Source organism: Saimiri boliviensis, chromosome 7 (genome assembly GCF_048565385.1).
Source record: "Saimiri boliviensis isolate mSaiBol1 chromosome 7, mSaiBol1.pri, whole genome shotgun sequence".
Taxonomy (NCBI): Eukaryota; Metazoa; Chordata; class Mammalia; order Primates; family Cebidae; genus Saimiri; species Saimiri boliviensis.
The window spans coordinates 34,228,570-34,245,019 of NC_133455.1; the positions used below are offsets into that span (position 1 = coordinate 34,228,570).

Consider the following 16,450-nt stretch of genomic DNA (forward strand, 5'->3'; position numbering starts at 1 on the left):
CACACTCTGCTGTTCTACTTGGGCTGACCAACATATAGGCAGCCTCTTGTATTTAATCTTCCATGAGGCATCTGCTTTCTCTTGCTGCCACTATCTACAATGCTATCACTACTTCCAGGACATCTCTATCAATGCAATGATACTTTATTTAGTCCACCAGCACAGTGCTGTCAACCTGCTCTTGAACTCCAGTGCTCCTAAAGACATCTGCTCGTAGGGCATCTGTTTGCCACCACTCTGAGCTCCTGAATACCATTCCTCTGCCAAAGGTTCTCTGGGACTCCTTTTCTCTTCAGCTAGCTGAGAAATGCCTTCCTCTCATGTATCCCACTCTTTGTTGGGAAGGAGAGGGAGAACAGGCTAGAGCAGTGCTGTTTGGATCCCTAAGCAATACAGTCCTTTCAATTTTACTACACAACCCTTTCCTCCTCAAAAACCAAAATAAGCATTCAATAAATATTTACTGAACAAATGTGCATGTAAATGAATGAGCAGGTATACTTCAATATGTAAACCCCAGCTCTTTTCACTTCAGTTCCAATGAATCAGACTTCTTCCTCACCTAAAGTGACTTCTGTTCTTTCAAAGACCCTGGAATCCTTCTCTTTTAAAAATGCTTCCATGGGCCAGGCGCGGTGGCTCAAGTCTGTAATCCCAGCACTTTGGGAGGCCGAGGCAGGTGGATCACGAGGTCAAGAGATCGAGACCATCCTGGTCAACATGGTGAAACCCCATCTCTACTAAAAATGCAAAAAATCAGCTGGGCATGGTAGCGCGTGCCTGTAATCCCAGCTACTCAGGAGGCTGAGGCAGGAGAATTGCCTGAACCCAGAAGGCAGAGGTTGCGGTGAGCCGAGATCACGCCATTGCACTCCAGCCTGGGTAACAAGAGCAAAACTCCACCTCAAAAAAAAAAAAATGCTTCCATATGCTCATCCCCCTTGCACACTCCATCAGACATGTCTGAATCACTCTTGTAGACAACATGAGTTTATCCTCATGGTATTCTTAGACTCCATGCAAACCAAAGAATGTGATCATAGATATCAACAGAAGAGCAGTTATGTGAGGTATTATCTAAATTAATTCTAAATATAAGCATATCTGAGCCTCAGTTCAAGACCTATATATATTTATTCAATGCCTACTGGGCACCTGTTAATTATATTTGATCACAAATCCAAAAACAAGAAAAACTGTGACTAGAAAGTTCAACCGAAACAATTTTTCCAATTGTTTTCTAAAATATACTCACTTGCAGACGTTTTATATGGTCAACTGCAAGGACCATCACTTCATTTTCTTGAAACACAACATCTACTTCTTGCTTTAACATTATAGCAGAGTTCTTACATACTTTCTTTGTCTCCCAGAGCTAATTAAGAGATATATAAATTATTATTCCATCTTTGAAATAACGTAAGTCTTCATCTTAAAGCAAGAGACAAATTATGTTTCACATAAAACTTCTGATGCTAGAAACGTTTCAATATTAGATTATAATCCAACAATAAATATTTATTAACACAATCTATAGTAAGATGCAGTTAGTATTAAGAGTTATGGACTCCAAGGCCGGGTGCGGTGGCTCAAGCCTGTAATCCCAGCACTTTGGGAGGCCGAGGCGGGTGGATCACGAGGTCGAGAGTTCGAGACCATCCTGGTCGACATGGTGAAACCCTGTCTCTACTAAAAATACAAAAAATTAGTTGGGCATGGTGGCTCGTGCCTGTAATCCCAGCTACTCAGGAGGCTGAGGCAGGAGAATTGCCTGAACCCAGGAGGCGGAGGTTGCGGTGAGCCGAGATCGCGCCATTGCACCCCAGCCTGGGTAACAAGAGCGAAACTCTGTCTCAAAAAAAAAAAAAAAAAAAAAAAGAGTTATGGACTCCAGAACCAAAATTCCTCAGTACGAACTCCAGTTCTACCTAAAGTTGTAACTTTGTAACTTCAGGCAGGTTGCTTAACCCAGTGTTACTCAAAGATAAGGATCTCCTGCTGGTTCTCAAACTGTCTGAAACCAATCCACAAGATAAGAAATTTGGGCCAGGTGCAGTGGCTCCCAGCTGTAATCCCAGCACTTTGGGAGGCCAAGGTGGGTGGATCATTGAAGTCAGGAGTTCAAGACCAGCCTGACCAACATGGTGAAACTCCATCTCTACTAAAAATACAAAAATTAGCCAGCCATGGTGGTGTGTACCTGTACCCAAGTACTCAGGAGGCTGAGACAGGAGAATTGCTTGAACCCTGGAGACAGAGGTTCTGTGAGCTGAGATTGTGCTACTGCACTCCAGCCTGGGCAACAGTGCAAGACTCCATCTCAAAAAAAAAAAAAAAAAGTTTGTACCAGAATGTAAATCATCTACATCACTAAACCCACTGTAACTGTGCTTAGTGATGCAGCTTACTTCATTTCAGCAAGACTTTCTTGATGGAGAAAGCAGTGTGTTGATTTACATTCTGGCACGAGCTCATTAAGACTGGCATGTTAAGTACCACTGACCTTTCTCAGCCTTTCTGTGCCTGTTTCCTCATTGCAAAAGGGACTATTGTGAGAATTAGTAAATTTTTATATATATATATGTATATATATATATATATATATATATATATACACGCACACACTTTGCATAACGTCTTGAATATAGTAAGTACTAAATGAATTTTAGCCATAATTCATATATAACACTATAATTGGATGCTATGGAGACCAGCCAGGGTTCCTGGCCTTAAAGAGCTTATAATGTAAGATGTATCAATAATCAGAGGAGCAGTGGAGTATTGGAAATAAGGAGTAAATCATATATGTATTTAAATTCAAGTCAAAATTGATAAGTACCACTAGAAAATGACACAGAATTAGATGGCACTAAGAGAGACAGACAGTCTTTCTCCCCAAATCCAGAAGGCTTGAGGGAACTTAAAGGATGGTTAGGATTTCAACAAACAAAAATAAAGGTAATTAGGGCATTCCAAATATAAGAAACCACTTAAGGAGAAGCACAGAAGCAGGGAACTAGAGGGTGTTTGGGAAAATGTGAGCAGTCCAGTGTTGGTTCCCTACCTTTCCACTTTCCAATAAACTGGAAGACAGACTGGAGCAGAATGAGGTCATGCTGTGGAAAAGCTTAATGGCAGACACAGAAGTATATATTTACTTTGGTAGACAAGGGAGCCACTATTTTTGAGCAAAAATGACATGACTGCATTGTACATGAAAAAAAATATCTTAGAAGCTGCATGCAGAAAAGCAAGAAAAAAGAATTGTGGCAGAGACTAATACAACAAGAGAAGTAACAGGTAACAAAGACCTAAACTTGGGATGCAAGAATGGAAAGGTAGAGATAATGATAGAAAGTGGAAAGGTAGACTCTCTTAGAACTAGCAAGTAATTGGATGTAGGAATTCAAGGTAAAGGAAAGAGTCAAAAATTATTCTGAGGAATCAAATGCAATATTTTAAGTTAACCAAAAAATAGTTTAATCATTGAACTTCCCACAGCACCTGGCCCATGGTAATCCTCAATGAACATGAAGTGAATGAAGACTGTTACAGTCCATATAATGGCACTCTTCCAGGGTGACTATGAATATAGTAGTTTCCTATTTTGCTTACCTCAATACTGCCCATCAATTTCTTAATTTATAGGAGGTTTAGCTCACCATCAGTAAATGTTCAAAATGAAAATCTCAATATTTCTCACCCTGATTGTCTGGTCATCCGAAGATGTCAAAAATGATGATCCATCAGGAGAAAACATCACACCATGAACCCAACTTAAATGTCCTCTGCAGTCAGCCACCTTTGAACGTGAGTCTATATTCCACAACTACAGAATAAACACAGCATACAGGAAATCACCTACATAAGCATTTTTAAGATAGCAAAAATATTGAAAATAGCAAGAATGAGCCAGTCATACCATGTCAATGAATACTGCTCAAAAACACACTATCAAAACTACAAAATGTACAGGAGGCTGAGGCAGGGGAATCGCTTGAATCCAGGAGGCAGAGGTTGCAGTGAGCCGAGACCATGCCATTGCACTCCAGCCTGGTGACAGAGTAAAACTCCGTCTCAAAAAAGAAAAAAAAAAAAACTAAAAAATGTCTTATGCAGATGATTATTTAGTACATCATTATTTTTTATAGCAAAATACTAGGAACCTAAATACTCATCAATAGGGAAACTACTGAATGAACTACATTAATCACATAATGGAATACCATGCAGTCATTAAAAAGAATGAGAAAAACACCTTGATGATGACAAATCTCCAGGATATATTGTTAACAGAAAAAAAAAAAAACAAAGTGCAAAGAGTATGTATTATACAGTACTATCTTTTATATGAGATAGAAAAATATGTACCAGAACATATAGAAGATATGTACCAGAACATATAGAAGGATAGAAAAATATGTACCAGAACATACAGAAGGATACAGATACTGATATATATGCATATAGACACCTGCTTATACATGCAAGAAATATTGGACAGTGAAGCCAAAAACAAAATAGTTACATATTGGGTCAAAGAAGGAGGGAAAGAAAGGTGAAGGGGTAGGAATGAAACCAAGACTTCTCTGAATATAACTCATTATAAAACTTTGACTTTGGAACCATGAAAATATTTTATCACCTTAAAAAATCAATCCAAAAAATAATAGGATGAACATAAGCAGCTTCCATATTCAATTATTTTCCACTAACACTGTCATCTAACCTTCATTTCAACTGACTATAAAACCTACAATAAATGAACACAATAATTGTAACATGTACACATTTCTCTTGTTATTCATGCTTATTACCATGTCTACCAGCAGCCTGGTATTTTGTCCTGGGTTATGCTATAAATTACTCTAATATATTCAAGTCTAATGAAGTACCATATGTGACTGAGTTCCTCTCATTACACTTTAAATTACAGACCTACTTTATCATTTCAGAACTAGCATGGACAAAACAAGTACCTCATCATAGGCCCAGTGACTGCTTTTCATTCAGTGAGTTCTATGGTTATGAACTAATTATATGAAATTTTATCTGCCTTATCTCTAGAGTCCAAGCTGGGACATACAGAGCTAAAGACCAAAAATGAAAGTGGTTCCACAACCAAAAATCTCTCTTGAGAAACTGGAAATCTCCTTTGAGAATCCTCCCCTCTCTTCCCACTTTGTTCTCCCCATCTCTCTTTGATCATTTCTTTGTCACTCAGAGCCTCCAGAACTGAGTCTTTTCATTTCAAGAAGGAAGACACTGTTTCCTAGAGATTGCTCAGGATCGGAGAGGGTAAGGACTTTAGAAGTTGCATTAAAGGCTGAAAGAGGGGTTGCTACTTTACTGTTTCTAAAAATCCTAACCAACGCTCCACATTTACCTTGAGGATCTACACATAAGGTTTAAGATCTCTTAGCAGATCTGAAACCCAATTAATCTCAGCACTTTGGGAGGCTGAGGCAGGTAGATCACTTGAGGTCAAGAGTTCATGACCAGCCTGGCCAACATGGCGAAACCCCATCTACTAAAAATACCAAAAAAATTAGCCAGGCATGGGCCAGGCGTGGTGGCTCACATCTGTAATCCCAGCACTTTGGGAGGCTGAGGCGAGCGGATCACGGGGTCAGATCGAGATCATCCTGGCCAACATGGTGAAACCCCATCTCTACTAAAAATAGCTGGGCATGGTGGTGGGCACCTGTAGTCCCAGCTACTCTGGAGGCTGAGGCAGGAGAATCGTTTGAACCAGGGAGTCAAGAGGTTGCAGTGAGCCAAGATTGCGCCACTGAACTCCAGACTGTGACAGAGCAAGACTGTCTCAAAAAATAAAAAAAAATTAGCCAGGCGTGCTGATGGCTACCTGTAATCCCAGCTACTTGGAAGGCTAAGGCAAGATAATAGCTTGAACCCAGGAGGTCGAGGTTGCAGTGAGCCAGATCATGCCACTACACTCCAGCCTGAGTGACAGAGCAAGACTCTGTCTCAAAAACAAAGCAAAACAAAACAAAACATTTCCAATTCAAAGCCTCTGCCCAAGAAAACAATGCCCACAGGACCCTACTTCTTCCTGCTGTTTTAGACAGGACTAGAACTTTTTCATACTCCCTGCCTCTGTGTACATGGGAAGGTTCTCAGCAGGGAAGTTCTTCAGTGTCACATGCACTGCTGCACTTAGAATTGGGAGAAGCCTATGGAGCTCATGCCCTCACTCTCACCTATTCTTCCATGGTGAAGGGCTATAGCTTAGAAACTCACCCCTAATACCTTCACAGTAATGGACAAGGCTGGCAAACTCACTAAAATTTGCTAAATAAGCACAGAGCACCGAAGAAGTGCTTATAGCAATCACAGCTCCCTTCATGAAGAGCCTGTAAACTAAGTGAACTTCCCTATTTTCCAGATAAAGGCCCAAACCCATCTTCTTGGAACTGTGATCTCAAGGGGTTTCAAACTACCTGGTGGTAAAAACCAATCTAAGGAATGAAAAGTAAGAAAACTTGGAAAAACTAATCCATCTTTGGTCACAGTGATACACTTGTAATCCCAGCATTTTGGGAGGCCATGGAGGGCGTATTGCTTGAGGCCAAGAGTTCAAGACAAGCCTGGGAAACATAGTGAGACCCCCAACTCTATTGAAAAACAAAAATAAAAAAGCATTAATCCATCCTTAAAGGAAAAAAATTATATACTATTTTATGAAAAAATTAATACAACAATTCACTAGGTGGAATTCTTCCAGGGTCAGCTAGGTATACACTCTGAACATAAAATTTAACAAGTACAAAATTATAAACAAGTAATTTATATGAGTTATTTTATTCTTTAGTGCCTGGCAATGAACACCCTATCTTATCCTACTCAATGATCTAAGAAATTTGAACTGGACTCATCTCTCACCATTTCTTTTAAGAAGAAAAGGATCTGTGCCTATAGTGTTTAAGAAATACCTAGACTGGATGAGAGATGTCATGTATTATGACTAGCAATCATTCCATTGTTTTTCCAGTTCCGGGCACACATTAGGCATTCAGCAAACGCTTTCTGAATTCCCTGTCATACTGTCAAATCAGGTCTTTAATCACTGTTAAATTAATAAAGCTGGTTATGTGGTTTAATATCCCAAAGTTAGAGGTCATTAGGCTATAAATAAAATACTCTGTAATTTCTCAAGCAAGGTTCTTCAGCAGTTAAAGGTTTAAGTTGCCCATTCTGTCATTCTTTGATCTCTGGAAACCCAGACTTCACAGAATAAATTTAACTACTCACCTCTACACAGTACTGGGACAAAGCCACCACTGCCAAATGATTTTGGGGGAAGAAGTCACAGTACTGGATGGTGCTGTGATGGCCCATGTGGATTTCTCCCAATAGGTCACTGGTATGAATGTCAAAAAGCTGTCAACATAAATAGAGATATCTATGAAGGTAAAATATTTTAAGAGATAAGATATACCAATATGCCCCCATTTCAAATATAAAAGTCCTGGAAAAAAAAATGACAATTACTGATAACTGGTGTAATTATTGACAGTCATAAACACAATATGGATCAATATACATATACTTTTAAAACGCTGATCTTAAAACATATTTTCTGTAAAGGAAAATTCATCACAGATGAGCTCTCAAGCTAGCCTAAAGAGAAATAAAAGCTTTGTGAATAAGTGAATAGACTAGCCCAATTAACATATACAGAGTATTTCTCCCTGATGCTTGTTTATTCAAAAGACAAAATGAATACTCATAAATGAAGATGATCAAAATAATACAGAACAGAAGTTTGCTCAAATGAAATTAGCTCATTCATTTCTATTTCTTGCTAGAACTACCAAATGGCTCCATTATAACTAATGATTTTCCTGTTTTTGAACCCCGAAAAGCTACTTTTGAGTAATCCAAGCTGCTTCTTTTTTTTTTTTTTTTTAATTTTTTTAGACAGAGTCTTGCTCTGTCACCCAGGCTGTAGTGCAGTGGCACGATCTCAGCTCATGGCATCCTCCGCTGCCCGGGTTCAAGTGATTCCCCTGCCTCAGCCTCCTGAGTAACTGGGACTACAGGCACGTGCCACCACTCCTGGCTAATTTTTTTGTATTTTAGTAGAGATGGGGTTTTACCATGTTGGCCAGGATGGTCTCAATCTCCTGACCTCATGATCCGCCCACCTCGGCCTCCCAAAGTGCTGGGATTACAGGCGTGAGCCACCGCGCCTGGCCAGTTTGTTCCATTTTTAAGACTTACAAATGCTGAATATACTCTTCCAAAGTTTTTGCCAAATAAGATGATTTAAATTTACTACATATATTGATACAGTATAGTGATTTAAGATCAAGACATAGACCTTAGGAAGAAACAGAAAAGCTTCCAATGGGAACTATTAAAATGTTTAGTGAATGCATAGTCCCTGCAAGCATTTACATATGGTAGGCAGCATAGCACTGGAGGCCAAAACAACAGGGTGGGAAATCAGATTTAAAATGCTTCCCAGGGGCCGGGCGTGGTGGCTCAAGCCTGTAATCCCAGCACTTTGGGAGGCCCAGGCGGGTGGATCACGAGGTCGAGAGATCGAGACCATCCTGGTCAGCATGGTGAAACGTCTCTACCAAAAATACAAAAAATTAGCTGGGCATGGTGGTGCGTGCCTGTAATCCCAGCTACTCAGGAGGCTGAGGCAGGAGAATTGCCTGAGCCCAGGAGGCGGAGGTTGCGGTGAGCCGAGATCGTGCCATTGCACTCCAGCCTGGGTAACAAGGGCGAAACTCCGTCTCAAAAAAAATAAATAAATAAATAAATAAAATGCTTCCCAGGACAGGTCATTTCTTAAAAAATTAGTGACTGACAGCAATTGAGGAAACTTGGCAAATATGGAATAGGCAGTAACCCCAATTATGGAATAGTAAAAGAAAAAAGACCTAACAATAGGAGTAGACTCACACAGGAATTGGAAAGAAGAGGAGGAGGAAGGAGAGACCAAAGAGCAAGCAATCGGGATCTACGTGCAGTTAAGGATCACCTTTGGGTAGCTTTCTTTTAGCATGGGGAGCTGCTATACAGATTATTAAAACAAGGCATTTCATGCAATATAAAATTATTTTGCTCTCTCACTAGAACAGACCTCTTAAAATCTTTAAAAAAAAAAAACTATCTTTGCTCAACATCATTGGTAATTGGGAAAATGCAAATCAAATCCACAAGGAGAAACCACTTCATACCTCCTTGGATGGCTATAATTTTAAAAATGAACAATAACAAATTGTAACAAGATATGGAGAAATTGGAACCCTCATACATTGCTAGTGGGAATGTAAAATGGTGCAGATGCTGTGGAAAAATCTAGTGGTTCCTCAGAAAGCTAAATAAAGAATTACCATATGACCCAGAAATTCCACTCCTGGGTATATATACAAGGCTCAAACAGATACTTGTACAGCATTATTCACAACAGCCAAAAGATGGAAACAAATCAAGTGTCTATCAACAAATAAATGGATAAACAAAATGTGATATATACATACAATGGAATATTATTCAGTCATAAGAAGGAATATAGTTCTGATACATGCTACAACATGAACCTTGAAAACATTTCCCTCATTGAAATGATTCAGACACAAAAGGACTGATATTATATTATTCCACTTATATAAAATACCTAGATTAGGCAAATTCACAGATTACATTAGAGGTTACCAAGGTCTAACAAGAGAGGGGAAAGAGGAGTTATTACTTCGTGGTTACAAAGTTTCTGTTTAGGGTAATGAAAAAGTTTTGGAAATATATAGTGGTGATGGTTACCCAGCATTGTGAATGTAATTAACGCCATTGAAATGTACATTTAAAAATGGTTAAAATGGCAAATTTTACATTATATGCATTTTACCACAATAAAAAAGTTTTAATCTTCAACTCTTGCAAATACAGTGGTTTCTTTTTTGTTCTTAGAGATTTTAAAAACTTAACATAAAAGGAGATATTTTTTCCTCTTAGTTTCTTGCTAAAGGGGTACAAACCCAGAAGCAACTAACGTCCAAGGATTGCAGCACTAGATCAGTAACAATCATATGTATGATCCCTCAGTGAGTTTTTACATAACCACATTCTATATTTCAATTATGCTCTTTAAAAAGGCAATATCCCTTATTCAAGTCTTCTGAAATTACTATTAGACCAGAATGTAACTGAGCCATAAATCGGAAGATCTGGCTCTCCTAAACACAGTGTAACTCTGAACAAATTATTTGGCTCCTCTGAACTTCATTTGCCTCATTACTAACATAGGGCTACTGTAACCCACTGCCTCTTGGATACTTATATCAAAAGAAATTATACTGACAGCACTCTGAACATCACAAATATAAGCTACTATTAGATGTGGGAAAGAAAAGAAAGGTATTTTCTTATTTACTTTTTTCATATTTTCCTCAATTACTTTATAAAAATCTCACAATCTTGTTCAGTCATTGATGAGCATTTCTATCAGAGTCACCAAATCATAAAATTTTAGGTGTAAGAAAGCACTTTGAAAAATCTCCTAAACCAATGTAATCAAAATTGAAGGAAAAAAAGGAGTGATATAGAAAGTATTCCATGTTTTAAATACATTTGAGGAACACTGGATTCAACAGCATAAATTGTACGATAGGACTTCCTGGGGCCCTGAACATGTTAGTTCACATCGTGTGCCTCGAATAGGGGAAAGCAATATGAAATATATCTCCCAAACTGTGTAACCATAGAGACTTTTCCTCACAAGGCCATCCTTATCTCATGGAATGCAGTTCTAAAGAACCATGACAGGTTAGGAAGACTGCCCAAAATCACACAGCTAGACTTTATTTTTATCAATAAACATTGTAAAATGCAAAAATAAACAGAAGTTTTAATTTTCTTTAAATCAGACTAAAGTTAGCTTTTTAAAAGTACTTACGAAGATTTTATTTTTCGCTGCCACCATTATCCTTGCACCATCAGCAGACCATGAACAACACTTCACTATCACGTCCATATCCTCTTGAGGGTCCTCTGAATTTAGGAAGAACTGTTTCACATTAATGCTTTTCCTCTCATTTGCTGATGTCGTATCCCAAAGCTTCAAATTAAAGTAATAAAAAAGAAAAAGTCTGTTTTACTCTAAAATCACACCTCTAGAATTCTGAATTAAATGCCACATAAACTTACTCACTTCACCTGATGAATTATTTTTACTTATGCATGACTTTTTGTAAGGCTTTTAAATTAAGATATCCAGTTTCATTATCATGTTCTTAAAAAGAAAAAATTAGAAGCACTGCCCAAAATGCAAAACATAAAATTAAATAAAAAGTTAAGACTCTTGCATGGTGTGGAAGCTAAAGATTAGATGTTGACGGTAAGGACACAAGTGGAAGAAAGGCGGTGAGATGAAGAGACTCACAGCTTGCCACTGCTGCCCTCTGCTGTGCCAAAAATGAAGTGTGCTTCACAAACCTTCCACATCCACCACAGGAAGACTACACAGGACCCAGTCCAAGTCAGGTCGTAACCTAGTAGAGCATTCAGAGACATAAGGAAGTCTCTGAAAACAGGGAGAAGCAAGACTCCTTGTGTGCTTGGCAGGGCTAGATAGGGCTATAAAACTAACTGGATCCTGAGGAATTAGATAAAAAATACTGTAAACTTCACTCACTAGTAGGACCACTTGAATAGCACAAAAGACAAAAGCCTTTAAGAAGATCCACCTTCACTCCTTTGAGCTGTAAGCAGTGTCTCAGCCTCACAAAGTGATAATGACTGCCAGGCCCAAACCAAAGGTTGGCCATGGAAAAGGATGAGGGTGTGGGGAGAAAGCTGCTTCTCAAGTTTTAAGTCAGCTTCCAAAGCACAACTCCCAGGTAAAACCTAATTTGTCTGGCCAAGTACATTTTCAAATCTCTCTTGAATAAAAAGAAGTATTATATATACTAAGAAACATGGCCAAAACCAAAACTTTTCTTCTTGCAACAACTGTAGATAATCTGGGTAATGCAAAAAAGACAGCAGGTACTAAAACAGCCTTCCCTGATACTAAAAATAAAAAATAAAAAAAAAAAAAAAACATAAATGCCTAAAGCTTCAGTTACATCATCCAGAATATATGAGAAGCTAGTTTCCCTACTAATATGAAAATCAGACTGGGTATAGTGGCTCACACCTATAATCCCAGCATTTTGGGAAGCCAAGGTGGGAGGATCACCTGAGCCCAGGAGTTCAAGACCAGCCTGGGAAACATGGTAAGACCTCATCTGCTTTGTTTTTCGGTTTTGTTTTTTAATTTTTAAAAAACAAAATGAAAAGAAAAAGCAACTACTGCCTGAATTTTAAAAAGAAAAAGAAAAGTAGCACAATCCAATTTGATTATACCTGCCTAAATTTCATCTGTTTCTGGCCCTGACTTCAGCTTCTATCTAAGCAGTGATGAAATCCCACATATTGAGACACCACATAAACGAATACCAGCATTTCATTCTGAGCAAGTCACTGCACTATATCCAGGGTCCCTGTGCACTCCATGTCTTTGCATGCTTTAAATGGCAATTTTTAAATAGAATTCACATTTTAAAACAGTTCATTGACAGGAGGTACTGTTTTATAGGGTATCATGTTGATAAGCAGGCTTTTCAAGCGAGCCTGAAAAGCACATGCTTATCAACATGATACCCTATAAAACGCTTAAAAAGTTATAGAGCCATTTGGGGCAGGACATAATTTCACAGTTTTCATCCTCTCAAAAGATAAAAGCTTTTAGGAGACCATGACCCTGAAATGCTGTTATCTAACATCACTTTGCAGGACCTCTACTTACTACCTGTCATTGTATCAGTGTGAGACAAACCTATGATACTGACTTAACAGCACTGTGGGAAAGCCATCACAAACATAGGCAGTTCTCACCAAGAGTGCAGTAGTGTCTGTCCCCTGCTGCGAGTGCTCTGTGCTCCACAATCACATTTTGATACTCACACATGAATAGAGAAATCAAAATCCTGTCCCTGTCAAATGAAGACTTTTTTTTTTTTTTTTTTTTTTTTTTTGAGACGGAGTTTCGCTCTTGTTACCCAGGCTGGAGTGCAATGGTGCGATCTCGGCTCACCGCAACCTCCGTCTCCTGGGTTCAAGCAATTCTCCTGCCTCAGCCTCCCAAGTACCTGGGACTACAGGCGTGTGCCACCATGCCCAGCTAATTTTTTTTTTTGTATTTTTAGTAGAGATGGGGTTTCACCATGTTGACCAGGATGGTCTCGATCTCTTGACCTCGTGATCCACCCGTCTCAGCCTCCCAAAGTGCTGGGATTATAGGCGTAAGCCACCGCACCCGGCTTCAAATGAAGACTTTTAAAAAAGTGGCTGAGTTTGAAGAAGTCTTAGTTTCACTTGAAGTGACACAGCAAAGGTTTATCATCTTTAACACATTTATTAAACACTATGCTAGTCACTTTGAGACTATATAAATCAATCAGATACAGAGGCTACCCTCAAGGAATGTACAGGCCAGTAAGGGAAGTAAAACAAGCACATAAATGACTCAAACACAAAATATATCAAGCGTCATTTGAGAGGAAAAGGTACAGCACAGTGGGAAGGCTGTATTCAAGCTGAGGGTTTGAGGAACACTTTGTACAGGAGGTAGCTACCTCACTCTATTCCCTGAGATTAGCCTACCTTATACCAACTTAAGACAGACAGAATTTCAACATCAAAAAGACAGGGGAACACTCCAGGGCCTAGAGCCTATTTCAAGGGATCAGCGTAAAGTAAAAAATTAGAAAACAAAGACAATGAAAAAGAAGGACAAGCTCAATCTGGTTGTAGGATCAGGTGTGTGAACCCTTCCCCAGCAGAGTCCTTATCTGCTCTGAGAGCACCATCTTCATACATATCATTTTCACAGTTCATCTATTCACTTATGTTCTCCTCAACTTGATTCTGAACAGTAAGGCCAGAAAGCATACTTTTTTCTTTTTTAGTGTTTAAAATCCAAATGCCTAGTACAGTATCTGGCACACGGTAAGTATTCAGTAAATACATGTTAAGTAAAAAGACTGATTACTCCCAGCCGGGTACAGTGGCTCACGCCTGTTAGCACCTTGGGAGGCTGAGGTGAGGGGATCACTTGAGCCCAGGAGCCCGAGACTAGCCTGGGCAACATGGCAAAACCCCATCTCCAAAAACAAAGAAACAAAAAGAGAGATTACCCCCAAGTTTCAAGCACAGGCAAGTAGAGACAGTAGTGTTGCTGAAAGAAATAGGTTCAGGGTTCAGGTGTTAAAGATGCAGAGAACACACACAGCTCTGCTATAGTTTGGAGATGGTTTATTTATCCCCACCCAAAGTCATGTTGAAATTTGATCCTCATTGTGGCAGTGTTGGGAAGTGGGGCTTGGTGGGAGGTGCCTGGGCCATGGGGTAGATCCCTCATAAATAGATGAATGCCTTCTAATGCCTTCCCACTGGGGTGAGTTCTCTGGGAATGGATTCTTAAGAGTGCGGGTTGTTGAAAACAGTATGGCTTCCTGGGTTTCACTATCTTCAATCTTCTCTTGCCATATAATCTCTTTGCACATGCCCACTTCCCTTCCCCTTTCCATCACGTGTGGCCCAAGGCCCTCATTAGGTGCAACTGTGCAGTTGTGGAATTTTGAATCATGAGCCAAGCAAACCACTTTTCTTTATAAATTACCCAGTCTCAGGTATTGTGTTACAGCAAACGGAGAACAAGGACAATTTCTAAACTCTCCCAAAACTCAGGTAAACAATAGTAATGGGAATTTTTCTCTCTAGGCATAATTCACAAGGTGAAAGAAAGTGGAGAAAGAGACAGCAGCAACAAAATCGTCAAGTCTAGAGAGCAGAAAGGCAAGTAATAGGCAGACTCCTAGAAATTAAATTCTGACTTGCAGTGGGGAAAACCAACCAGCCCAATCACCCCACAGAACTCCAAAAAGACTCAGGAAGTGCTGGCACCCAGCACCTTCTGATAAAGGTGAAGCTAAGTCAAGAGGAATCTTTAAAAGTCCATTGAAATCTCCTCCCTCCACTCTGCAATCCCGGGAGACTATATCCCTACTCTGGCAGAATACAAGGCTATTCCGTACCAACACAGTTGACAGAAGGGTCACCTGAAAACAAGGAAGTTAAGAGAAAGTCTATTTTCTAAATGTTGATATCTCTGTCTAGATATCATCTCAGAACTGGCCAGAGTCATACCCTACAAATAGGAGATTAAAATTTTTTCTAGCCAGGCATGGTGGTACACACCTATAGTCCCAGCTACTCAGGAGGCTAAGGTGGGAGGATCACTTGAACCTAGGAGGTTGAGGCTACAGTGAGCTGCAATCACACCACTGCACTCCAGCACTCCAGCCTGTGTGACAGAGTAAGATCCTGTCTCAGAAAAAAAGGAGAGGAGGTGTGAGTGTGGTGGCTCATGCCTGTAATCCCAGCACTTTGGGAGGCCAAGGCAAGCAGATCACCTGAGGTCAGGAGTTAAAGACTAGCCTAGTCAATGTGATGAAACCCTGTCTCTACTCAAAAATTAGCCAGGTGTGGTGATGCACACCTGTAATCCCAGTTACTCAGGAGAGGCAGGAGAACTGCTTGAAGCCAAAAGGCAGAGGTTGTAGTGAGCCAAGATCACGTCACTGCACTCCAGCAAAAAGAATCCCTAGGTTGATGGCAGGAAGATCCCAGGATGGCAGCTGGACTCTGGGAATAGTATTACCATAACCGATCAGAATGGGGCAAGATAGAACCCTCCAAAAATGTTATTTCCAAGAAAAGCCTTATAAAATACCTGGTAAGTTTGAATCATTTAAGGAGCAAGTTAACAAGATAGAGTTAGAAGATAAGCACATTTAAAAACTTGAGCAAAATGAAAAAACAAACTTACCACCCCCAGGAAAAACAGAAAGTGTTTAGTTACAACGAATTGTGATTAGCTACAATCATGTAAACCCTGAACACTGTTCTAACCAAAATCAATGTACAAAAAACAGTTGGCCAGGCACAGTGGTTCACATCTGTAAGCCCAGCACTTTGGGAGGCAAAGGCCAAAGGATCACTTGAGGTCAGGAGTTTGAGACCAGCCTGGACAACATAGTAAGACCTTTTTTCTGTTTAAGAAAAAAAAAATCAGTTGCATTTCTGTACATCGATAAAATTCAAGCCGAGAGCCAAATCAAGAACACAATCCCATTTACAACAGCCACCCATAAAAAATAAAATACCCAGGAATACATCTAACCAAAGAAGTGAAAGATCTCTACAAGGAGAACTACAAAACACTGCTGAAAGAAATCATACATGACACAAACAAATGGAAAAACATTCATGCTCATGCAGTGGAAGAATCAATATCATTAACATGGCCATACTACCCAAAACAATCTACAGGTCCAACACCATTCCTATCAAACTACCAATGTTATTTATC

The 16,450-nt window shown here is 39.6% G+C and overlaps 1 protein-coding gene across 5 annotated transcripts in view; it reads right to left on the reverse strand.

Annotated features, from left to right (window-relative positions):
* APAF1 (apoptotic peptidase activating factor 1) overlaps positions 1–16,450 on the reverse strand; it is a 93,205-nt gene that overhangs the window by 23,851 nt on the left and 52,904 nt on the right. For 4 of the 5 annotated variants that reach the window (XM_039471683.2, XM_074402382.1, XM_074402383.1 and 1 more), the window contains 4 exons: positions 10,931–11,092; positions 7,273–7,401; positions 3,704–3,829; positions 1,256–1,375 (listed from right to left, as the gene is read on the reverse strand). The exons of the other annotated variant lie outside the window; for it this stretch is intronic. In XM_039471683.2, coding sequence (XP_039327617.1) covers positions 1,256–1,375; positions 3,704–3,829; positions 7,273–7,401; positions 10,931–11,092 — 537 coding nt within the window. The remainder of the gene's footprint in view (positions 1–1,255; positions 1,376–3,703; positions 3,830–7,272; positions 7,402–10,930; positions 11,093–16,450) is intronic. 5 annotated transcript variants of the gene reach the window in all.